Source organism: Octopus bimaculoides, chromosome 2, assembly GCF_046866305.1.
Source record: "Octopus bimaculoides isolate indiv1 chromosome 2, ASM4686630v1, whole genome shotgun sequence".
NCBI lineage: Eukaryota > Metazoa > Mollusca > Cephalopoda > Octopoda > Octopodidae > Octopus > Octopus bimaculoides.
This window is the reverse complement of record NC_142929.1, coordinates 16,292,958-16,320,457: the sequence shown is the minus strand read 5'-3', so window position 1 is coordinate 16,320,457 and position 27,500 is coordinate 16,292,958. Positions and strand designations below refer to the sequence as shown.

The following is a 27,500-nucleotide window of genomic DNA, read 5'->3' as shown; positions in this document are numbered from 1 at the left end:
GAGTGTACTGGGTGCTTTTTATGTGACACCAACTTGGGTGCTTTTCATGTGGCACTGGCACAAGTACCTTTTACATAGAGTTGGCATGGTTGCTTGCTATGTGGTATCGGTACAAGTGCCTTTTACTGGCATTAGTGCAGGTGATTTTTATATAGCATGGGCAAGGTGTTTATTAAACTTCATATGCAATGAAGGGAATTTTTGAACACACTCACACATGCACGCATGCACACACATATATGCATGCACATACATTCGTATACACATGCACACACATGCTCACATACACACCCATCCCCGTTGTGTTGGCCCCTTGTAAGCAATAAAGAAAAATAAAAATTAAAAAAATCTCGCAAACACACCCATACATACACGCACACACACATTCATATGCACATACATACATGCTCACATACACACATGCACACACATACCTGCATGCACACACACACACCTGCATGCACACACACAGAGATTCATATGCACATGCACACACGCTCACATACACACCCATGCATACACACCCATGCGCACACACACATACACATACACATACACACTTTGTCTGTCACCTACTATCCAGTTTTCTTTTATGTGGGTTACATTTCTCTCTACAAACATTTACATATGTGCAGCATAATGCTATGTCTTAGGATGATGTTGGAAAGTCTTTTTATTCCCATCTATTCCACAGAAACTTGTTGACTATAAAGATTAATGGTTGGATGTTCCTCTTGATGAGAGTTTCATCTTCTTTGATGCATAATTAGTCATTATGAAGGATGATGGAATAATTCCAAAGTCAATCCATTATTAAAGTGACAGATTCATAAACCAAACAGTTCTTTATTCAAAAAGTAGAACTACATGAAAACCACATATTGTTTAGACAACCAACAAGCAAACGTAACAGACACTAGCTTTCTTAACCATTTTCTCTGCCTCTATGAATGTGTGTCTACATGCATGTCTGTTTCTGGTAGTTCTGTAGCTTTTGGTTGTAAAGTAATTGAATAAAGAATACAAATATGAAGACAAAGTTTGTAGGTTTGAAATAGTGTTATAATTGAGAAACTTGACTGACCAAATGAGACGACATAGAAGCTTCTTTGTTTGTCTTTCTCAATTTAATTTCATTATGTCTTAGAATAGAAGGAAAAAGACTGATGTTAGTGAAAATTAAGTATGCTATTATGATTGACTTCTTTCTTTTTGACGTTATTTCAAATAGATATTTTGTTTGTTATTTTCTGCGCACATTTTTAATGAAACTTTCGTTAAAAAAAAAAGCAAAACTGTACAAAACCCACTTTAATCTGTTTCTAAACTGGTTTTATTAGATTTTCTTTGATTCAGGAGGGGTTTGTCTCCAACAAATATTGAGAAATGTCCAAATATGGATGTAATTGTTAATTAATTTAACTAACTATCAGTTCAGATGCTACTTGAGAGAGATAGTTTTTCTTAATTTTTTTCCCCCCTCATGTTTCTGGAAATTAATTACTGAACAACTTTATTAATCATAATTGGAAAAACAAAAACCTAGGCTGGAGAGGAGTAGTTGAATCAATAGGGACACCAGACAACATGTCTTGCAGTATCTAATTATGTCCTGTTGTGTTTAAAGTTCAAATCCCACTTGGATTGATTTGTTCTCACTCTTCTGGTAAATACCAGTCTACTATTTGGGGTGGAGGTGAGAGTTAATTGCCTCCACCTCTTTCAAATGTAAACCTTCATTATAATTGAAAGAAAATGAGCCCAAACTCTTTGACTGTGATCTGTGCCCTTGACATTGCATAATTAATTTGGTGCTGAACTGTCAAATAACCCCCAAATTTTAACTGCTGGGAACATTTGTTGGAGAGATTCTGTAATAGCTACAACAACTTGATGAGATTCTCTTCTAAACTGTTCTAGAATTTCAATCAAGACCAGTACAAGCATGGAAAAGCGGACGTTCAAATGATGATGATGACGATGATGATAAATTCTCTAGTTGTTGATTGAATGTTTACTAACGAACCAAGTTCCTTTCTACTATTTATCTTTCACTTGATATAAAATAAGAACTAGGAAAGATTGACTTTCTTAAATTTAGATATATTTTGAAGTTACATTACGTATTTTAGGGCAATCATTTTAATTCATCTGTAATGGCTTTAAGAAAAAAATATTTTACTATGCTATTTGCTTAATTGTTAGCTGTTACTAAGTTCTCTTTTGATCTGGATCTCAAGGATTAATCTTTGAAAGTTCTTCCATTGAATTAAAAAGCTTTGTTGTTGTTAAATAAAAAAATAAAAAAAAGAAATTCAGTTGAAGCGTTTCTTAGATTATTACGACATCTAAATACTTTTTTATTTTCCATTATCATGATTAAAAATGACTTGTTTCATAATAATAATAAAGACACATGATGAAATTTTAGTGACTAATCCACTTCTGTGACTTAAGGGACATTTCAAACAGTTAGTTAATTGTAGTTACTTTTTGTTTCAGCACAATTTGCCTCAGTTACTTCATGCTTATGTACTGGTTTCAATTTACTGCCAATTATGCCGACCATTTCAATAGAATACTAACCAACTGCCATTTTAATTATGAAATAGTGGCAAGCTGTTATATTTCGCAACATTTCATTACTGTTCCTTGATAATGGACTGGTCACTTTCCACATGGGAATTTTATAGTCACAACTAATGCCAGCTCGTTAAACAAAGTAAGATTCAATCAGTTAATAATGTAAGCAGCTTTGAGTGCTTCAGCTATATTGATTATATTCATGTGGGACAATTTCTAACCAGGATCCAGAATGAATCCTTTTTCACAGTCAGTCGATGCATCTTTCATGAAATGCCACTGCTACTCTCACTACTGGAAATCCATTTACATTTTTGCTGAATCTTGTTAATTACTTATTTATTTCACTTTTTTACTACATGCTTTAATCGAGATAAGAACTGGTACATTCAGGATCTGTCTTACTTTTCCTTTTTTTTTTTTTTTTTTTTTGGTTTCCATTTTGTTTTTACATTCATTTACTCTTCATGGTTGAGACAGTTTTTATTGGAACAATTGTCTTTTTTTTTTTTTTGTCAGAAACAATTGCTCAATATTCTCTCACCTTAACCTCTCAAGCAACGTATCTATTATAAATCATAGTGATATCAACTCAATGTGTGTGTATTGTAATTTTAGTATCATCAAATGTAGAGCTTAGAAACCATTAGAATACCACTAATTAACCTATTACCTACCAGTGATCTCATATGAGATCACTTAAAAATTTCAAATTTCGTAATTATCTGTCAATATTTACACATATCTAACCTTTTTGCTATATCTACTAGGTATATTTCTCTGATATTCAAATGAGGTTTGCTAATTTTTCACCCAATATCTTGCTTATTTCTATTTAAAATGTTATTTTGAAATGTTATTTTGGTCATTCCAGCGTGTTTCTAAGGCTGTTTTATGCTAGAAATCAAAGTTTCATAAAAAAATTCCAGTTAATAGAATTATGGGAGGTAATGGGTTAAGACATAAATTAGAATGTTTTGTTTATACCATTCAGCTACCCACTCTTGCCTATAGTTAATATGTAGCTCACATTAACCCATGCTGTATAGATGTAACTTCCTCTATATTTTTTTATGGTTTAACCCCATTTTGACCCTGGTTAAGAAGACTTACGATCAAGATGTCCTATGCATGATTATCCCATTTTTTATTTTAACATTATCCAGTGTACCCTTCGTTTTTTTCTGAGATGTTAGATGTGATTTCTGCGAAATGTGGTTGCTATTGTGAGCAAGTTAAATATCATTGAGTCTCTCTTGTTTTCCATGTAGTTGATAATGGTAAAGGACTTAAAACTTGGTACAGTGTTCTCTAACTAACCAAATCAACAAAAAGAGATTTAGTTTTGGTTGAAATATGTTTGTCATATATTTCAACTGCTAAATGTATATATATATATATATATATATATATATATATATATTACGGAGATGTACTTGCATAGCAAGTGACCTGATCTGAGATTGTGTGCTAAAACGAAAACAATTGCAGTGTGGAAGATGTTTATAAGCCATTAAAATAACACACAAAAACCGTTAGATTCACTTCAACATTTAAATTTAATTTGTCAAAATATTTTCGTTGCTTTGAGATTGTGACCTGTTCACTGACAAAATTCTGTGCTGCATCTCATATATATATATATGTACACACACACACACACATACATATGTATATACATTGGGCTTTTTCAGTTTCTGTCTACTAAATCCACTCACAAGGCTTTGATTGGCCCAGGGTTTGTACAAGACACTTGTAGGACTGAACCTAAAACCATGCAACCACATTTGCTCCTGCATGAATGTAATATATCAAATTATAAAATGTTCACAAATTCAAAGTGATATCACTTGATGTTTTTCTTAGATGTACAACAATTCAAAGTCTTTTTTATACAATATTTGTAATTTTGGAAAACTTAATCGATCAAAGGGTACAGAAAATGTGTCTATCAGTTAGTTTCTTTAAATTGTCTGAAGTAGCCATGTATATTTATTTACATACCGTTTACAGTGTTTTCAAAACTACTAATAGCCAATATATTTTTGTCTTGTTTGTTTTTGTTATTTTATTCCCCCTCCCTTTTTTTAGAGTGTTTTTCTATGTTTTGTTCATATTTTCTAACTTTAACATTTATTCAAAAATGTTCCATCTCACTGATTTTTTTTGTTTCTTATAATGCAATATTTACTAATATCAGCTTTATAGATGACTTTGGAATCAGTATAAATGTCTCTAACCAACCATTTTCTTCATCTATTTTGTTTTTTTATTTTCATTTATTTGTTTGTTTTGTTTGGTTTGGTTTAGTTTTGTTTTATCTAATTCCAATCTTTTTAACTTGCCATTCTGATACATTGCTTAACCATAGCTGCATTCACTTTGCCTGTTTTTATGGTACTTTGTGCTAAAACTCTTTGAGGTCACTTTCATATAAATACATGCATACATATATTAAACACACACACACACACGCATATATATATATATGAACATATATGTTTATGTATTTATATATAAACATACATGCATATACACACACACACGTGTGTGTGTGTGCATTTGTATTTGTGTTTTCTAATCTTGAAGAAAACTGACAGCTCTCCTACAAGAAAAGGCTATTATAATATATAACATCTCATAAAGTTTTGTTTGGTATTCAAAAGTGAAAATAAAAAAGAGTTGTTTTCATTCTCCTCCATGTTAAATCCTCATGTATAGATCTTTATGTTTGAAAGTAGCTTAAATACATTTCCATAACATTGAAAGTTTAAAATAAAAGAATTTATGCAGTTGCATAAGGGAGCCATTTTAATTATATATTCTGCCTCTGATTAGAATTTAGATCCCATGACTGAAACAATTAACTAATTAAATGCTCCTGTTATCAAATATAGAGTTGTATGCACACATGCACCCACATTACGCAAACACACAAACATATATATACATACATGTATATGGTACAGTCATGGCTGTGTGGTAAGAAGCTGGCTTCCCAACCACAGGGTTCTGGGTTCAGTCCCACTGTGTGGAACTTGGGCAATTGTCTTCTACTATAGCCTGAAGTCAACCAAAACCTTATGAGTAAATTTGCTAGATGGAAACTAAAAGAAGCTTGTCATTCATGTATGTGTATGTATGTGTGTGTGTGTGTTTCTAAGTTTTGGAACAAGGCCAGTAAATTTGAAGGGAGGTGACAGAGGATTACATCGACCCCAGCAGTTTGTTTGGCTTGCTAACGATTCTTCGTGCCCACCACTTTGAAAAAAGAAATCTTTTCTATTATAGGCACAAGGCCTGAATTTTTAGAGGAGGGGCCAGTTAATTACATCAACCCCAGTGCTCAGTCAGTACTTATTTTATCAACCCCAAAAGGATGAAAAGCAAAGTAGGCAGAAACTGGAAGAAACCCTTTGTATATATGTATATGTGTGTGTGTGTGTGTGTGTGTGTGGTTTACTATGTCCTTACCTTGACATCATCTGATAGTTGTAAATAAATGTCACCATTGTGCAAACTGTGTCTTTCATTTCCAATCTTCTGTGAAAACATGTCTGATCATTGATAAAATATTACCTTATTTGGAAACTGGTGAGGGTTCACAGCAGGGCAGGCATCGAGCCATAGACAACGTGCCCCAACAAATGATGCCTGAGTCATGCAAACATGGAAAAGTGGATGTTGAAATGATGTTGATGATGATGAACCCGATGATGTATGTATGTATGTCATGACGGTGGCGAGATGGCAGAAACATTAGAATGCTGGGTGAAATGCTTAGTGGTATTTCATCTGCCATTACGTCCTGAGTTCAAATTCCGAGGTCGACTTTGCCTTTCATCCTTTCAGGGTCAATAAATTAAGTACCAGTTACGCACTGGGGTCAATGTAATCGACTTACTCCCCTTGTCTGTCCTTATTTATCCCCTCTATGTTTAGCCCCTTGTGGGCAATAAAGAAATATGATGTATGTATGATTGTATGTATGTATGTATAGTTGTCGTACATGTATATGTGCATGTGTTTGTATGCAAATAGTTTTCCTAATGTGTGAGTTTGTAAAAAATGTTTGACATGCTTGTATTATACTTATGGTTATAAAATACAGGCAGATCAGTAAAAACCTGCAATATTTCATTTATTGAATCTGCAAAGAAGAAATTCCAGTCAACTAAAAGCAGGTTTTGAACACAGAGCCTTGAGGCTCTGAGCTTAAAATCTTTGTTTGGTTACATTAAATTTGTTTCTGTAATAATACAGCATAAATATACCTTTTTCACTGACTTCATCAAAATCTGCATTATTGTATCTGTACGCTTTTAGATACTACATTCAACTCAGCCATTTAATCTGCAATGCTAAACTTGAACACGCATATATATGTAATACACACGCACACACACATATATGTATACATACACATACATACACACACATATATATATATATATATATACACACACACACACGCACACATATGTTTGTATGTATGTATATTAACACTATAAAGCTAGTCAGTTTTGATCAAGTATAATAATCATGAATATCTGTTTATATGCCTGCATCTATAATTAATATTTGACCTTATGTATGTATATATCTAATTTTAGTGACTATATCACTGTATCTTGGGATATTACATTTATTCAGCTAGTCATCTCTTGATGAAAGTTTGGTTAGTGGTAAACAGAACCGAATACTCGTAGCTAAGATTGAGAAAGCAAAAGTGCGACATTAAAGATGCTAATGCATTCCGTTGTATTTTGAGAGGACTCACCGAAATAGAAGAACATAATGTAAAAATGTTTTTACATTAAATGTATTAAGTTCTGCTATGTTTTCAAAATATTGGTAGAGAGACGAATGTTTTGATCTGTTTGGTGAGGATTGACCTGGGACTGAACAAAACAACAACTACACTAACAACTGTATTTTAAAAATGACTTTGGTTTTTTTTTTTCTTTTTCTTGGTGAAAATCATGTTATTAGTGAGATGATATAGTTTTTAATACTTTAGTAGTATTCATTATTCTCAATGTCATCTTATTGTAGATACCATATTTATTCATATATACTGCAGACTTGCATATAATGAGCATTACTGGTCATTTGCTATGAAATCCCAGTAACTATCACTCGTGTATAATGTACACAGATTTTATTTATTTATTTATTTATCTATTTATTTATTTGTTATTTATTCATCTTATATTATGATGTATGGGGAAAAAAAGGTGTGTTTAGTCAGATTTATTATAATTGCTATCTAAAATATTTTGAAAATATTCACATATCCTCAAAACAATAAACAAATTTTGAACTGGTGTAATCTATAAAAAGTGCGTCTTCTGTGAAGACAGCCTGTTGAAATCCTATCAGACTGAACAAGTTTAAAAGACATAATACAGAATGTAAACATTTTCACATAAATACTTTCATTATAAAATACTTTTGTTGTTTCAATAGAAAAATTTATAGTGATGGTTCATTATGATAATAATTACAGAATTTTGGGAATAAAAGTTTTAGGAGTTTTTTTTTTTTTTTTAAATTTATATTTATATTTTGATAATGACAATATTTATGAATAATCTTTATTGATTATTAATTAATTTAAATTAATTTATTGATTATTTATCAATTTAAATTTTGCATTAAATAACTCAAATAGTATTTGCAATAATGAAAGTATTATATTCTGCTTTGTGTAGTAATTTCACAGTAATAAATCCACGGACCAATATTTAATAAATTTCTACTATCATAGAAAAATGTAGTATCATGATTTTAACTCTTCTTCACACATCAGTTGGCTTTAACAACCAATACAATGAAATTACTTCCATTTTGTCATCTCAACCATGGTGACACACTCAACTATGACAAAATGAGTAACATTTAGTTTTCACATACTATATCCATCCCTAATATTTAGGTTTAGAAATCTGGTTTTAAAAAATAGGTTTGTTCTACATAAATAATTATGTTATGTTAAACATTCCATATTTATAGAATCAGTGATTTCTGAACATCTTTCTGGTTACCTCATTGAAACAGGAATTACATCAATGCATCAGATAATGCCATAGAAGATAGGACAGTTCAAAGGGGCAACAACAAAAGCTTTGTCCCTAAGGAATATTGTTACTCTACTCATAAAGTTACTTTCAGCATAATGGTGGTAGTTGTTGTTGGTGTTTTTGTTGTTGTTGTTGTTGTTGATGATGATATTAATGTTGTTGTTCTGATCAAACAAACCTGTGATAAAAGTCTTCCATTCATGACCTTTCCAACTTATCTAAAGCCTCCATTGGTCAGAGTTGACCATGCAACTGCCTCTGGAATGTTTTTTCTCCTAGAAGAAGCCCAGGGGTCTTCTTTTTTTTTTTTTCTTTTTAAGTGAGTTTTGACATTTCCCCTGCAGCAAATTTCCCCTCCACGATATCAATGATGTCCAAGAGAAAGGTGGGAATCTGGCAAAATTGTTAGACTGTTGGTTAAAATGACCTGTAAAATCTGTTGTAGCTCTTTACATTCTAAGTTCAAGACCCACTGAGGCCAACTTTGCTGTTATCCTTCTGGGGTTAATAAGTTATTAGTCCATGTTTTTAGATTGGTTGAACCATGACAGTGTTGGGAAATGGGTAGCAGTTGACAATAGGAAGATCGTCTGGTTGTAAAATGCTAACCCATGCTAGCATGTAAAAAAGGATGTTGAGCAAGGCTTTGTGATAAAAAGTTTGTTTCTCAACCACATAGTTCCAGGTTCAGTCCCACTGCATAGTCTTCTACTATAGCCCCATGCCGAACAAAGCCTTGTGAGTGGATTTGGCAGACAGAAACTAAAAGAAGCTTGTCGTATATATATATATATGTGAATCTATGTATGTGTGTGTGTCTTTGTGTCGGTGTTTGTTCCCACCACCACCACCACCACTGCTTGGTGTATTTACATCCCCATAACTTAGCAGCTCAACAAAAGAGAATGATAGAATAAGTACCAAGCTTAAAAAGATTTAACTACTGGGGTTGATTCATTCAACTAAAAATTCTTGAAGCCGGTGCCCCAGCGTGGCCACGGTCTAATGACCAAAACACGTTAAAGATAAAACAAATGAGTGTAATTATGCAGTGTACTTATTCAAAATACAGTCAGGAATGGATTCAAATAAATTATATTTGAAGGATCTTATATAACCAAATGTCTCTCTGATGTATCTCTTCTTCACATGCAAGTAACTTACATAAATTAATGTTTTAAGTAACAGTGTAACTTTATGGAGACTAACAATAGTACAGTAATCTGATTTAGTAAATCGCTTAGAATTTATTAAGAAGTTTTAGAATTTATCAAGACAGCTTAGAACTTATTAAGATGGTTTAAATTTTATTAAGAAGGCTTAGAATTTATTAAGATGACTTACAATTCATTAAGATGGCTTAGAAAATGTTATCAGTAGCCTAATGTTGTAGTTAAATCCCTGGCCAACCTTGATTGATCAAATCCTCTTGTGACTATTTTGTCTTTCCTTTTTTGGGAGGGTGGGGGTGGGGGTGGAATAGTATATCTAAGACTACATCATCCAATGTGTCCTTCGTTTTCTAAGACAGTGTGGATGTGATTTCTAGCATTTCGGGAGGGACAATATTGAAGTTTCTTTATTAGATCATGTTTAACAGAGGTGAGGAGCTGGTATGTTCTCTTTTTCTAAATAGCTTTAGTCAATACAAAAAAAAAAAATAGAAAAAAATTGTGATTGGAGAAAGAAATACAGGAATATCCATGAATGGTTATGTAATGTATGATAGAATATATGAATTAATTAATGATAGAATCAATATATGAATTATTTAGCTGGTAGGCTGGTAGAATCGCTGGAGCATCAGACAAAATGTACTATGGTTATTTAGTTGTGTTCCTTTTCATCTTGAATTTAAATACTGCCAAAGTTTAGCTCTGCCTCTTTGGAATGTTAAAGTAAGTAACTTGTCATGCACTGGCCTTGTTCTTGTGTTAGCAGTCAATATTTAATTGTCTGGTGGATTGCAGATTTGGTTGAGCATCAGACTAAGTACTTTGTGACATTTAGTTATGTCAGTTTACACTGAAAATTTCAAATCCTGTCCAGGTAAATGTTGGAGTTTTATCCTCTTGAGATTGGTGAAAATAAATATTGGTCTACGAGTACTTGCTGGAGAGTAGATTTAATTAAGGACATCCATAAAGGTGATGCCCCAACATGACCACAATCCAGTTACTAAAAACAGCTAAAGGTCATTTACTGTTAACTTGGCTTTATTGCCTAGTTTTCACCACTTGGTGATTGAATTCAGATATCCATAGACCCATGCCACCATGGAAAACAGACAAATGATGACGATAATGATGATGATGATGATGATGATAAACAATCCCATTTAGCTTACATGATCAATCACATTCCAGCAATGACCACTCTGTTCTTTTCTTATTTCTTTATTGCCCACAAGGAGCTAAACATAGAGGAGACAAACAAGGACAGACAAGCCGATTACATCGACCCCAGTGCGTAACTGGTACTTAATTTATCGACCCCGAAAGGATGAAAGGCAAAGTCAACCTTGGCGGAATTTGAACTCAGAACGTAGCAGCAGACGAAATACTGATATGGGACCTTAAATAACTGGGACTTGTATCCAGTCACACTGAAAATGATCTGCCAGTGGTAATCATGTAAACTGGTATCTGTTTCTTGGTTGAGGTTGCAGGAGTGTATGGGAGAGTGAGAGAGATGGGAAAAGGGTGACAGGGTGTAAATATAATGAATGAAAACTAAGAGGGGAGGAATGATAAAGTAAGGGAGGTCGGGAAGAGCAGGTGACAACTAAAGAGATTGGATAGGACTTAAGGATGGATGTAATGAAGCATGTCCGGTAAGTTCACCACCATCAATTCACTACAGGGAAAGTTCGCCATCATCGGTTCACTGCAGGGTATGTTCACTGTCTTCGCAGGGAAAGTTCACCATCATCAGTTCACTACAAGGAAAGTTCACCATCATCAATTCACCATTTTTGTTCAATAAAATAGTTTTTAACTATTAATGGTGAGATATTATGGATATATTTTCCGGGTAAACTTTGCTCGTGGTGAACTTTCCTGTAATCGTAATGAAGGGTCAATCATGAGTAGGCGGTAACCAACAATGCGTGGGGTAAACTGCAGCATAGTAGTAATGATGATACAGTAGACAGAGGAAGGATGAGAGAGAGTGAGTGTACGAGAGAGAGTGAGTGTACGAGAGAGAGAGAGATAATGTTTGGTTTGATAAATTGTAAGAGTGAGGCAAGAGAAGGAGAGAGAGGTAGGCATAGAACAAGGAGAGAGTAAGAATCATATAATGATGGAGAAGGAAAGATAATTTGGTGTCTCAGAGGGGTGATCAATGCAAAATGTGGGCAGAGATGACATTGTTAATGATGAAGGATGGGTATCAAGTGAAAAAGTTCCAGACAGTGAGAAAAATTAATGGTATCAAGGAAAATCTACGATTAGAGAGATAATGGATGGTGGTGGGGTCCTGAGGTGGAAATTGAATGACATATCCAGTTGTGCATATATATACACATGCATACATGTGTGTGTGTGTGTGTATATATATATATATATATATATAAATATAGTTGAAATTTACAGAAAATCAAAAGACAAAGACAGATGTATGAACAACAAACAATTATATTAGTCTGATATTCGGGAAAGTCAGAAAGTCTTTTACATTTCGAGCCTAAGGTCTTCAACAGAAAGGAATAAGAGAAAATAAACAGAAAGAAAAATAATAAATTTGTGGATTTAGCAATCAAGCATGGTGATTGCATATATATATGTATATATATATATATATATATATATATATATATATATATATATATATATATATATATAATCATAAATATATAGGGATTGACAGTAACCTGCTTCTCCAACATACTGAGAATTCAGAAATAGCAGTCAAAGAACTACTGATTTCAAAACTACAAATTATTACTCCAGATTGATAGCGATATTTTTGATACACACAGAACAAAAAACAGTAGAGAAGAGTAAAAAACACTTGCCTTTAGTTAATTTAGTACAATTGTTTCACAGTTAAGAGTAAAATACTCTATTCTGATCTTCAGCTAAATATTCTAATAAATTTGTTAATGTCTAAATAACTCACGTTAATTTTGACCATGTGAACATCAATACCACGTGAGGAAGACGTTAAGAAATTTATCGGCCAGTAAGTTCAAAATCCCTCGCCCTAATGAATTTCAATTCAGTGTGTTTTTTACTCTTCTCTACTGTTTTTTGTTCTGTGTGTATCAAAAATATCGCTATCAATCTGGAGTAATAATTTGTAGTTTTGAAATCAGTAGTTCTTTGACTGCTATTTCTGAATTCTCAGTATGTTGGAGAAGCAGGTTACTGTCAATCCCTATATATTTATGATTATAAATTTTTACCGAAGAAGGTTTTTTCATACTGAGCTACCCGGCAAAATTGTTGATTATTAATTTTATTACTAATTGACGATTCCCTGCCCTGCATATCTATATTTTAATAATAACTCTAAGGTGGATAGTTTAACCACAGGAATTCGTACGAGTCTCTTTCCTGTGCAGGACTATTTCTGATACACACTGAATTGAAATTCATTAGGGCGAGGGATTTTGAACTTACTGGCCGATAAATTTCTTAACGTCTTCCTCACGTGGTATTGATGTTCACATGGTCAAAATTAACGTGAGTTATTTAGACATTAACAAATTTATTAGAATATTTAGCTGAAGATCAGAATAGAGTATTTTACTCTTAACTGTGAAACAATTGTACTAAATTAACTAAAGGCAAGTGTTTTTTACTCTTCTCTACTGTTTTTTGTTCTGTGTGTATCAAAAATATCGCTATCAATCTGGAGTAATAATTTGTAGTTTTGAAATCAGTAGTTCTTTGACTGCTATTTCTGAATTCTCAGTATGTTGGAGAAGCAGGTTACTGTCAATCCCTATATATTTATGATTATAAATTTTTACCGAAGAAGGTTTTTTCATACTGAGCTACCCGGCAAAATTGTTGATTATTAATTTTATTACTAATTGACGATTCCCTGCCCTGCATATCTATATATATATATATATATATACACTGTGCTTCCGGAAGTTAGTTTCACTGAGTTGGATGGATCTTCTCAAAAACTGCATATTGCCATTCATCCTGGTTTCTTATCATTTTCTCCATAAAGTTCAAGTTCCCAAGATCAGCCTTGCCAAGCCTACCTCTTCAACCAATTCTATATCCTCTTCTCTCTCTGTTTCTGTCTGTCTGTCCCTCTCTCTCTCTCTCTCTCTCTCTCTCTCTCTCTCTCTCTCTCTCTCTCTCTCTATCTATCTCTCTCTCTCTCTCTCTCTCTCTCTCTCATATACCTACCAGTGATCTTTCTGATGCAGCCATCACTCAACTTTTTATCATAGACCCCACTTTCTGTACAGTCCCCTTATCATTCATCTCTTTGTCAATCATACCAGTGACATGCATGCTTCTATTGCTCATGTCTATAATGCTCAAACCTCTCTCTCTCTCTCTCTCTCTATATATATATATATATATATCCTTTTGACTTTCACTATACATTGGCTGTCCATGTGACTAAGACTAGTAGTGAGCTCTCCCATTTACCATAAACTACTTCCAGCATATCTTGGGGTTTGTTAAACCTATTTGACCCTTTCTACAAAACTTCACCCCCTCCTTGTCACCCTAGCACTTCTTATCATCTTCAGTCATTTATTAATCTCTCACCCCTTCCCGCTCTAGTGTTAGAGCCACAACATTGGGTATATTTTGTCATGGTAACAGTGAAGTGGTAGATGTTGTGAAGGGCATCCAGCTGTGAAAACAATACTAAAAGTGAAATTCAAAGCATCCTTTCTTAAAGAACAGTGTGTGTGTGTGTGTGTGTTTTTGTGTCTGTGTTTGTCCCCCCACCATCGCTTGACAAATGATGTTGGTGTGTTTATGTCCCCAAAACTTAGTGGCTCAGCAAAAGAGACCAATGGAATAAGTACTAGGCTTACAAAGAATAAGTCCTGGGATCGATTTCTTTGACCAAGGTGGTGCTCCAGTATGACTGCATTCAAATGACTGAAACATGTAAAAGAGTATCCATTTGCCTGTCTGTTTGTTGGTCCGTATCTCTATATTTACACACCAGTCTGTAAAGTGGTTGGTGTTAGGAAGGGCATCCAGCCATAGAAACCATTTGGAAGCAGACAGTCAAACTTGGCACAATCATCTGACTTGCCAGCTCCTGTCAATCCCTCCAACCCATGCCTGCAAGGAAAACGGATGTTAAATGGTAATGATTACGATGATGATGATGATGATGACAAACATCCACGTTCAGGAATGGCTGTGTGGTAAGTAGCTTGCTTACCAACCACATGGTTCGAGGTTCAGTCCCACTGCGTGGCATCTTGGGCAAGTGTCTTCTACTATAGCCTCGGGCCGACCAAAGCCTTGTGAATGGATTTGGTAGACAGAAACTGTAAGAAGCACATCGTATGTGTGTGTGTGTGTGTGTGTGTGTGTGTGTCTGTGTGTCTGTGTTTGTCCCCCCCAACATCGCTTGATAACTGATGCTGGTGTGTTTACGTCCACTCACTTAGCGGTTCGGCAAAAGACACCGATAGAATAAGTCTTGGGGTCGATTTTCTCGACTAAAGGCGGTGCTCCAGCATGGCTGCAGTCAAATGACTGAAACAAGTAAAAGAGTAAAAAGAGAGATTATGTTTTCTCTCTCTCTCTCTCTCTCTCTCTCTCTCTCTCACTCATTCATACACAGAGACCATAGACACAACACATGTTTATATATGTGTGTGTGTATGTGTATATGCATTTTATGAAAAGTGGGGTTGTGAATATGATATTAGAAACAACATTGTACTTCATAAGGTTATCATTCATACTTAATTCGATAATCACTATTTTCTTCCTTCTTTTCCTTCTTTTCCTTTATTCTTTTTTCCTTTCTTTTATTGATAATTAAGTTGCTTAAGGCTAAAGTAAATACATTGACCATCTGATATTGTGATATGAGAGTTGAAAACAAATTCTTTAAGAATGATCGTGCCATGTCTTTTAGTTTGAAGCTATAGATTCTCTCTCTCTCTCTCACTCTCTCTCTCTCTTTTTTTGTTCTCTTTATATTTGTGTGTGTGTGTGTGTGTGTGTGTGTGTGTATTTAAGGTTGAAAGAGAGAGAGGGATGGATAGGCACAGATAACAAAGATTGGGTCTGTAATTTTATGTGTATTATCTGAATTGAAAGAAGAAACCCGCGCGTGTGAGTGTGTGTGTGTGTGTGAGTGCGTGTGTGTGTGTGCGAGATAGGCATCTACACAATCTTTACCTCTCTATCTGTTTAACAGACAACTTTACAGTGGAAGTTTGTTCTTTTATTGGATTCCATGATAAAGTTAACAAAAATATTAAAATAAGAAAGAAACGAGAGAGAGAGAGAGAGAGAGACAGAGAGAGACAGAGATAGAGAGACAGACAAACAAACGGACGGATGGATGGATCAGGTAGATAGATAGACAGACAGACAGACAGACAGACAGGCAGGCAGACAGATAATCTGATAGATAGATAGAGAGATAGACAAAGATAGATAGATAGATAGATAGAGAGATAGATAGATAGATAGATAGAGAGATAGACAAAGATAGATAGATAGATAGAGAGATAGATAGATAGATAGATAGATAGATTGATAAATAGATAGATAGATAGATAGGTAGATGGATGGATGGATGGATGGAGGGAGGGAGGGAGGGAGGGAGGGAGTGGGGAGGGAGGGTTGGCAGGGTATTTCAGAGTCAAAAGGAAAACAAAGTGGCTGGTAATGTTATCACTTAATCTTGGCAGAAGATAAGTTCATAAAAATTCTTTCCGGTTATCACGGAGGAAAAAATCTTAAACGTCATAATGGAAATGGTCAATAAGAGAAAGCATCAATGTTTTAGTATACGTGACTCAACATAGGAGTTAACATATTTTCCTAAATGAAACAAATCCATTCAAATGCCATTTTTTTTTTTTTTTTTTTTTTCTTTTTGGTTTTCTGCCAGACCTCTCCGCATGAATTCGTATTAACTTTATTAACAACTACAGCAGTTTATGATTGTTTTTAAATACTATATTAATGATCTGGAAAACATCAGCTATCAAATAGAGTTTTTTTTTTTTGTTTTGTTTTTTTGTTTTTTTTGGATTCCTCTTATTGTAATCTCTTTATGTCTAGAACCTTGCATTGACATCAATGTCACCAAAATAATGGATTCCATCCAACAGGAATTCAAACTCGCCATCACAAACTACTTCCTGTCTTTGTTGTAGATTGTAAAGATACAATAAGATATCTGGATAAGTGGAGTGTCTCTTCAGCCGATGCACACATAACAATTGATTAACAATAACACCAAATAAAACATGTCACTCTACCCAAAGAACATCATTCAGTTTCATAATACGCTGACACAATATAGAGCACACACATGCACACACACACACGCACATGTGTTCACACAGACACACACATACATGCATACACATGCACATCCATGCTATTACCAGATTCCCAGTGCATCATATTTGACAGATGAATACCTTTTTGCACAGTCCACAGAGGATAGCTAAAACAACTGAGTCGATGAAACTAAAGTGATTTTAGCTTCTGTGAAAACACAAGTGTATATATGTATATATATATATATATATATATATATATATATATATATATATTTATTTATTATATATGTATGTGTGTGTGTGTATATATAATTATATATATATATGTGTGTGTGTGTGTGTATATACATATTATGTATATATATATATAATTCATATAATTCAGATGAAATAAGGAAATTCTGACACTAAAAATCTAACAGTAATGTGAAGCTACATAATGAAGTATGTCAGCTGTCAAATGGCCCCACCTAATTCCCAAAACTCTTCCCTACAAACTTCAGCAAAGGACAAAGTTTTCTGAAACATTAACTAGTTGTTCCGTAGTTGTGTGTAGTTCTTAAAAATCCATCAATTTTTTTCTGGCCACTATTCCTCAGGGAAGTCATGGAGGTGAAATAGAGCTCTCAGGCACCTCTTCCATAGGGTCCTATCAGAAGAAACTGTTATTACACTTTCCAGCTGGATTCCCAAGGATGACCAACTGAGACTACGGATATTATTCAACCATCTTGTTCTTGGATTACACCTTCATTTCCTGCCAGTTGGCTTGACTTGAAGAACCTGCTTTGCTATGACATTCTAATCACATGTTCTAATCATATGACATTCTAATCATGTGTTCTTAAAGATTACCCACATAATTACTGAAACCAGAAGGTCATCCTGTTGGTTCTTTACAGAGTCTGCTTCATGATGGCAATCTGATTTGATACAGTTAATATATCTAATATACAGACATATCTAAGGTGGAAAACTAGCAGAACCATAAGCACAGTGGGCAAAATGCCTAGCACCATTTCATCAGTCTTCATATGCTGAATTAAAATTCCACCAAAGTCAACTTTGCCTTTCTTCCTTTCAGGTCAATAAAATAAGAACCAGTTGAGCAATGGGGTCGATGTAATCGACTTACTCCCTCCCCGAAATTGCTGGCCTTGTGCCCAAATTTGAAACCAACATATAGACATATCTGCAGTACTGTCACCCTTTGAGTGAGCCTCTATGCAGTTATTCTCTCATGCTATAAATGGCAGCTGAATTTCCCTCAAGTCATACACTTCTGTTTTCAAATAAGAAACTACATACTAAATAATGCAGTTGTAGACATACACAAGAACAAGACGATGAAAGCTGGGATACCTTTGATCACAGGTTTGTTTGATCAGGGTTGAAGCAGGACTAAACAAAAACAACAACATCTTTCCTGTTATTAAAATATATACAAATACACACACATGCTAAAATAGCATGTTGCCTCACTAGTTTTCCAACTCCAATCTTCTGCATGGTTAATGGCAATTTCCAATAACTTCTGAGGAATCAAGGTTGCTATATATTGATTTAATTCAAATCTCAGTCGTTGTTGTTCTTAAATGTAGAAAACTTCTGAAATTCTTTACTTATGCTAAAAAAATATATATATATAATTTATTATCTTATGTAAAATATATTATAGAAAATTATATACAAAAATTAAAACCATATTTTATGCTTTAACTGTTATATAGTCTCTCTTGATATTCTCTCTATCTTTAAACCTTTCATAGTTGAACAGTTATAGATAAATCTGATTGAACTGTTTAATATATTGGTTTTGAGTTGTATTTTTTTTTTATTCATTTATCTCCAGTGTAATTTATTGAGCAGGTTCATTTGAATCCTTTTAAAATTTCTTTTTCTTGCTTTAAAAAATTTCTCAAGATTCATGGTGACTTTTTTGTCTTTTTCCTTTTTTTAATTCTAGACTTACAGCTAACCTATACAAATGCTGTAGATAAAAATTTGGCACCAATGACTCCTTTGCCAACGTGTCCACACAACAGTAGCAGCAATGACAGTATCGCATCCAATAGTGACCGACCTTTGGCTGGTTTTCTCAGTAAAGACATCGCTGACAAATACAGTGTAAGTTAACATGTTTATCGTTGAGAATGAAATTATAATTCAAAGTTTGATGTTTGCTATACTCTCTCTCTCTCTCTTTTTACTCTTTTACTTGTTTCAGTCATTTGACTGTGGCCATGCTGGAGCACCACCTTTAGTCGAGCAAATCGACCCCAGGACTTATTCTTTGGAAGCCTAGTACTTATTCTATCGGTCCCTTTTGCCAAACCGCTAAGTTACGGGGACGTAAACACACCAGCATCAGTTGTCAAGAGATGTTGAGGGAACAAACACAGACACAAACATAGACACACACATACATATATATATATATATACATATATACAATGGGCTTCTTTCAGTTTCTGTCTACCAAATCCACTCACAAGGCTTTGGTCGGTCCGAGGCTATAGTAGAAGACACTTGCCCAAGGTGCCACGCAAAGGGAATGAACCCGGAACCATGTCATTGGTAAGCAAGCTACTTACCACATAGCCACTCCTATGAATGAAGACATTTTTTTTTTTTACTCCATAACATGGTTAAGTCTACAAGAAAGCGGTAGTTCTCTTAACTGTTTTTGGCCTCCAAGAATGGTGAGACAATATGGTTAATGCTTGATTTGAATGTCTGCAAGATGACAATCTTTCTTTCGCTTGTTTTTTTGGTCTCCAAACTGCAGTAACGCTGAGGCCCCAACTTAAAAAGTTTTAGGCAAACAAATCACTTCCACTTTAAGCATGATACTTATTCTATCTGTGTCTTTGATCAAACGGCTAAGTTACAGGAATGTAAACAAACCAACATTAATTATCAAGTGGTAGTAGTGGTGCAGTGTTGAGGATAATATACATAAACTTATACACACACACAGACATACACACACACACACGCACACACACATACACACCGTTGAACTCTGCATAGTTTTTCACTCTCCATTTTTTCCCTCTTAATCCTTTCTGTCGAAGAGCGAAGGCTCAAAAAGTAAAAGATTTTTCCATTTTTCCCGACCGTTAAACTAATACACCTGCTTGTTGTTCCTACACCTGTCTTCGTCATTTGTTTCTTCTGTAAATTTGAACCATATACACACACACACACACACACACACACACACACACATACATACACACACACGATAGGCTTCCACACAGTTTCCATCTACCAAATTCACTCACACAGCATTGGTTGACCTGGAGGTATTGTAGAAGACATCTGGACAATTGCACAAGGTGCTGTACAGTGGGACTGAACCCTAAACCGTGTGGTTGCAGTGTCAGCTTAACCCACACAGCCAATCTGAAGAAAGGGCAAAAGAAAGAAAAATAAAGAAAGCAAGCACGAATAGGAAGTAAATTCCTGAAGCTAGACTCTCAGGCTCCTTCATTGGTTGTGAAGAATGGTATCATCTGTGCAGGAATGAACATTTTCAGAAGTGACTCCAAGCAGGCTGTTAATGTAGAAGAGGAAGAATGTGGATGATATAACCAAGCCTTGATGCAAATCAGAGTTGACAGAATGTGAGTCAGAGAGACCTCTATGCTATGATGGTATGATCGCATGATGGCATGGCATGACAGGAAGCTTTCAGTCCAGTAGGTTAAAATTAATGAAGCTTATAGCAAGCAGCTTAGCTAGAAAGTTCTCATACCAGACACAGTCAAAATTATTTTGATCCGTTTGATTGCTCTCTGTTTGTTTGATTTATCAGCATCAACTTCATCGGAACTGCTGTTTGCCTTGTAATGGAAGTTTCTCAAGCAAACACCCTTAGAAATCATTGTTGCAAACTGCACTTTACTGGTATATCGTATTTCTAATTCTAATTTTGAGCAAGTCATGAATTGCTGTGTGAGCATTAGCTTCACTAATGAAGCCTAATGCTTAGTAATTGGAAATCAGGCATTTAGTTATAGATGAAAAATTTGTTTCAAGTAAATTAAAAGCGAAAAAATAAATGTTATCGTGTCTTTTACCTCCAGATTAATATATCAATTGGAATTATGTAAAAATTCCTCACTTTTATTAGCCGCTTGATCGTTGCCAGTGCCGCTGGACTGGCTCCTGTGCAGGTGGCACGTAAAATACACCATTTTCAATGTGGCCATTGCCAGTACCCGCCTGACTGGCCTTCGTGCCGGTGGCATGTAAAAGCACCCACTACACTCTCAGAGTTGTTGGCGTTAGGAAGGGCATCCAGCTGTAGAAACTCTGCCAAATCAGATTGGAGTTTGGTGCAGCCATCTGGTTTCACCAGTCCTCAGTCAAATCGTCCAACCCATGCTAGCATGGAAAGCGGACGTTAAACGATGATGATGATGATGATGATGATGATGATGATTAGCTAAAAATCTTGTTATAATGATGATTATTCATGAATGTGGAAAAAGCACTGCTGATTGTGCCAGTACCACATGAAAAACACTATTGCTGGTGTCATGTAAAGAGCACCCAGTACACTCTGTAAAGTGGTTGGCATTAGGAATGGTATCCGGCTAAAGAAACCATGCTAGAACAGACAATGGAACCGGGAATGGCTCTCAGCCACACCAGCTCCTGTCAAAACTGTCCAACCCATGCCATCATGGAAAATGGATGTTAAATGATGTTGATGATGAATAACCATCCTTGAATCAACCCCTAATTCTTTCACTGTTAACATGGGGTTCTGCAACCTTTTCAATAGTTTTGAAACTATCAAAAAGGTTGAAAGACGCAAGAAAGACTTTAGCAAAATAAAAAAAGAAATAAGTGGAAATTTTATCGGTGAGTGTGTTAAATTATAAGGCACTAAAGGAGAATGACTCTCCCCAGACACAACAAAATATGCTTCAACACACGAACTCACATAAAGAATCTTGCAAACCAAATCCCAAAACGAAATATATAGATACATACATACATACATACATACATATATATATATATATATATATATATATATATATATATATATATATATATATATCCCTCTCTCTCTCTCTCGGAGAGGCACAAGCACATACACAGACATATACACACATGGCAATAACTTCCGCCTACCAAATTCAATCACAAAGCTTCAGTCGGCATATATATGTATGTATATAAGGAGCAATGGGCAGCAGACTTGCGGTCGTAGGATCGCGGTTTCAATTCCCAGGCCAGGCATTGTGAGTGTTTATTGAGTGAAAACACCTAAAGCTCCATGAGGCTCCAGCAGGGGGTGGTGGTGAACCCTGCTGTGGTCTCCCACCACAACTTTCTCTCACTCTTTCTTCGTGTCTCTGTTGTACCTGTATTTCAAAGGGCCAACCTTGTCACAATCTCCCCAAGAACCACGTTAGGGGTACACATGTCTGTGGAGTGCTCAGCCACTTTCACATTAATTTCACGAGCAGGCTGTTCTGTTGAGCAGATCAGCTGGAACCCTCATCAGTGTAATCGACAGAGTGCCATGATATATATATATATGATGGACTTCTTTCAGTTTCTCTCTACCAAATCTGCTCACAAGACTTTGGTCAGCCTGAGGCTATAGTAGAAGACAATTGCCTAAGGTACCGACCAGTGGGACTGAACCCAGAACCATTTGGTTGGGAAGCAAGCTTCTTACCTCACAGTTTACTGTAAGAATTAAACGCATTGTAGTATTTCTCGCATGAAATAAATTTTCTAAATTATTCTAATCTGCTTCAGTTAATTTTGTCTTGTTTGTTATATTAAGATAATCTCTTTATTTCACAGATGAAGGAACTGTTGCCAGGATCAAGTATCTATATATATGATGAGCAACTCCATGGTGTAAGGAAGAAGGCTTATGATAAAAAAGGCAAAATAGATGGACGCAGAATGGCCAGGCAGCTAATGAATATCTTCTTCAAGAGACATGAACTCATCAACTGTTCAATTTCCTCAAGCCCTGCTGCTGGCAAAACCCAACTGAATCCAGTTCTTGTTAACAGCATCATCTGTGAGTGAATGTCTACACTATTATTATTATTTAGATTTGTTCTTATCTTTTTCCTCGTTTTAGTCATTAGACTGCGGCCATGCTGGAGCACCATCTTGAAGGATTTAGTCGAACACATTGATCCTGGTACTTATTTGATTAAACCTACCACTTATTCTTTTGGTCCCTTTTACCAAAGCGCTAAGTTACCGAGGTGTAAACAGACACTGGTTGTCAAGCAGTGGTGGGGGACAAACACAGGCACACACACACACACACACACACACACATACAATATATATATACATATATGCTGGGCGTCTTTTGTTTTCTGTCTGCCAAGGCTTTTGTTGGCCCAAAGCTGTAGTAGAAGACAAAGTGCCACATAGTGAGATTGAACCTGGAACCATGTGATTGGAACGCAAACTCCTTACCACATAGCCATTCCTGCACATATGTATTCTTAATTGTTATTGTTTCATTTTAATCTATTATGGTGCTTTTTATGTGCCACCGGCATGGGAGCCAGTCAGGCAACCCTGGTATCGATTAGATTCGGATAGTGCTTTTTATGTGCCACCAGCATGGAAGCCAGTCAGGTGGCCCTGACATTGATCACGTTCAAATAGTGCATTTTTACGTGCCACCGGCACAGGAGCCAGTCAGGGGGAACTGGCATTAGCCAAGTTTGGATGGTGCTTTTTACATGCCACTAGCATGGGAGCCAGTCAGGCGGACCTGGCATCGACCACATTCGGATGGTGCCTTTTATGTGCCACTGGCATGGGAGCCGGTCAGGCAGACCTGGCATCGACCATGTTTGGATGGTGCTTTTTACATACCACCAGCACAGGAGCCAGTCATGGGGCACTGGCATTGACCACATTCGGATAATGCATTTTACTTGCAACTCTTAAATCGTATATGTTCTATGTGACAGAATATACAATGGTGAAATCAGTCAGGTATATTCTTACATGAATCAGTGCAAGGAAATGAAGTCTTAAATGATGTCCATTGAATGCAACAGGTTACTGAGTATTACCTGGTGACCTCCAGTTGTGCAACTACCAATTTAGAGATTTTTACCTGCGTTTCACTGGATATCGATAGCAGAAGTGCTGCAGAGTAGATTTCCAATTATGATAGTATTGCATCAGCTGGCAATCAAATGCTTTTATTATCAGGTTGTCAAGTTCTGTATAAAAATGGAAGCAGAGCTACTGGTAAAAACAAACGAGAAAAGACAAAGAAAAACAGAAACAAGAAGAAAGAAAAACAGGGCAAAAAATTAACAGTTTTCTTTAGCCTTGATTGGAAAATCCTACACTGTTATTTTCCATAAGAATGGAAATCATTTGTGGTTATTTGAAGCTGGTAGCGAGAGGGATGTTAGCTTCTGCAAGAACAGTGAACAACATAGAGACTGTTTCAGTTAAATGCTTCTGATCTCTCTATCTCTCTCTTTCTCGCTCCTTCTCTCTGTCTGTCTATCTGCCTCTCTCGTTCTCTCTTTCTCTCTCTCTCTCGCTCTCTTTTTCTTTCTTTCTTTCTTTCTAATCTCATTTCCCCCCATAATTTTGCCAAACACTGAATATCTAAATCAATGAGTGATATTATCTCTTATTGTTTTATGACTAAGAATCTGGAAAATATCTCTGAACTTTGCTCTTTTTTTTTTTTTTTTCTTCCCAACCAATTCCGGCATCAAGGGATATTATATATTTTGATGATTTATGGCTGAGACTCTTGAGATTTCCAATGCCAACAATTGTTTATGTACTCAAGCAATATTCTCTCCATCTTGGTGTGTAACATTAATGTCCGCTGTTAGTAATCTCTACATTTTAAATGAAATCTTGCTCACTTGTCCTCTAAATTGAGTAGACAAAACCTTACACAAACATACACAAACACACATACACAAATACATACAAATGTGTTATGCACACACATGCACAAACATACATACACACAAACACACACAAGCACACACACAATCACACACAAATACAATCACACACACACAAACACAAATACACACAAACACACAGTTTAAATCTAACTAACTGCATATGTGTGTAAGTGTGTGTGTGTGTGTGTGTGTGTGTGTGTGTGTGTTTCTATTTATGTAGTTCCTTGAAAGAAATACATCTCGATTGCAAACAACATTTTAGAAATATAAACATCATCATTATGGTTTTACATCTACACTGGCATATAATGGACAAGTTGTCACATTCTCAGTTATTAAAATAGCCACCTATATATCATACTTAATGCATAAACAATGTCGATAGGCTAGTTAATGCTTTGTTTGTCCTAAAATAACATCTCTTATAAACATGATGTGTTAAAAACACAATAAATATCAGAAGATAAAGCTTCATCTCAGCAATGGCCAATGAGAATGCTACATGCATTTTGGTCTTTTTGGACCTTCTCAGTGGCACATGCTCATAGCCACCTTGGTGCTCAGGTGAGAATTCATCATCTGTGATTTAGGAAGCATGATTAAAATATTCACTGATATTGTGAGTAACTGTCCGGCTGAATTGAAATTTGATATATGCAATTGAAGCAGTATTAGAGAAAAAAAATAGCCATCTATGCATCATATTTAATGTATACACACAAGATGTGTGGCCTAGTGGTTAGGGTATTTGGCTAATGATCATAAGGTTGACAGTTTCATACCCAGTGGCTCATTGTGTCCTAAAACAAGACTTTATTTCTTGTTGCTCCAGTCCACTCAGCTAGCGGGGCCAGCCTTGTCACACTCTGTGTCACGCTGAATCTCCCTGAGAACTACGTTAAGGGTACACGTGTCTGTGGAGTGCTCAACCACTTGCACACCAATCTCACGAACAATCTGTTCTATTGATCAGATCAACTGGAGCACACATCATCGTAACTGACAGAATGTCAGTTTTGATTATTTAAAATTCTTAGCTCTTCCTCTGAATGCTAGTTTAACTGTGGCCTTCAGCCACAGTTTTTGGGACAGGATGCAATTGATTACATCAACCTTGTGATTGACTAGTATTTAATTCAGTAAACCTTGGGACAGAAAAAAAGGCAAAGCTAGCCTCAGTATAACTTGAACCCAGAATGTGAAGTGTCATAACTAAATATCTCAAAGTATTGTTTCTGTTAATTCACAGACCTTCCTAAAATGCTAATATGAGTTGCAATTTTAAGGCCACAAACTGGCAGAATTTGTTAGCATGCTTGGCAAAATGTTTACTCTTTTACTCGTTTCAGTCTTTTGACTGCGGCCATGCTGGAGCACTGCCTTTAGTCAAGCAAATCGACCCCAGGACTTATTCTTTGTAAGCCTAGTACTTATTCTATCGGTCTCTTTTGCTGAACCGCTAAGTTATCGTGATGTAAACACACCAGCATCGGTTGTCAAGCAATGTTGGTGGGGACAAACACAGACACACAAACATATATACACATATATATATATATATATATATATATATATATATACGATGGGCTTCTTTCAGTTTCTGTCTATCAAATCCACTCACAAGGCTTTGGTTGGCCCAAGGCTATAGTAGAAGACACTTGCCCAAGGTGCCATGCAGTGGGACTGAACCCGGAACCATGTGGTTCGTAAGCAAGCTACTTACCACACAGCCACTCCTACGCCTATAATAGTAATATGATATGTTTAGTAATATTTAATTTGTCTCTATGTTCTGAATTTAAATTCAACCGAGGTTGACTTTATCCTTTATCTTTTCAGGGTCAATAAAATAAGAACCAGTTGAGGACTGGGGGTAAATGTAATCGACTTAACCCCTTCCTTGAAATTGTTGGCCTAGTGCCAGAATTTGAAACCAATATGGGCCACCATTACTCTTTATAAATATCATTTCAGTTGGTGAAATAAGTACCAGTTGATAAAATAAATATCATGGGGGGGTTGCAGTAATCAATTTACCCACTTCCCCAAAACACTTTGAGCCAATATGGGCTGCAATTAATTACTTTTTTATAATCACCAATTAGTATTTTAATTCATGCTTCTTTCTTTTCTTTTCCGTCTTTCTTTCTCTTTCTACCCCAGCATACTGCCAAGTGAATTCCACCACCCTTAAAAGTGCAATCAAAGACGCTATGTGGTCAAAAATAACTTCTGCCAATGCGAAATTCGCCAAGAAAATGAAAATACAGCAGATTCAACAGATCCAGAGGTAGAGAAAGAAAAGAAAAAGAGATCTACATGGAATTTTTTTCCTCTTTTTTTTCTCTCTTTTTTTTAGATGAATATCTCATCCCCGCCTTTATTCTGTGGACATAAGTATAAAAT

General features: G+C 35.5%; 1 protein-coding gene across 2 annotated transcripts in view; it reads left to right on the top strand.

Annotated features, from left to right (window-relative positions):
• Positions 1-27,485, top strand: part of LOC106878755 (uncharacterized) — a 190,917-nt gene extending 163,432 nt beyond the window's left edge. For both annotated transcript variants that reach the window (XM_052975707.2, XM_052975699.2), the window contains 3 exons: positions 19,106-19,266; positions 22,975-23,200; positions 27,258-27,485. In XM_052975707.2, coding sequence (XP_052831667.1) covers positions 19,106-19,266; positions 22,975-23,200; positions 27,258-27,388 — 518 coding nt within the window. In that variant the 3' untranslated portion in view covers positions 27,389-27,485. The remainder of the gene's footprint in view (positions 1-19,105; positions 19,267-22,974; positions 23,201-27,257) is intronic.
• The last annotated feature ends 15 nt before the right edge of the window (positions 27,486-27,500 follow it).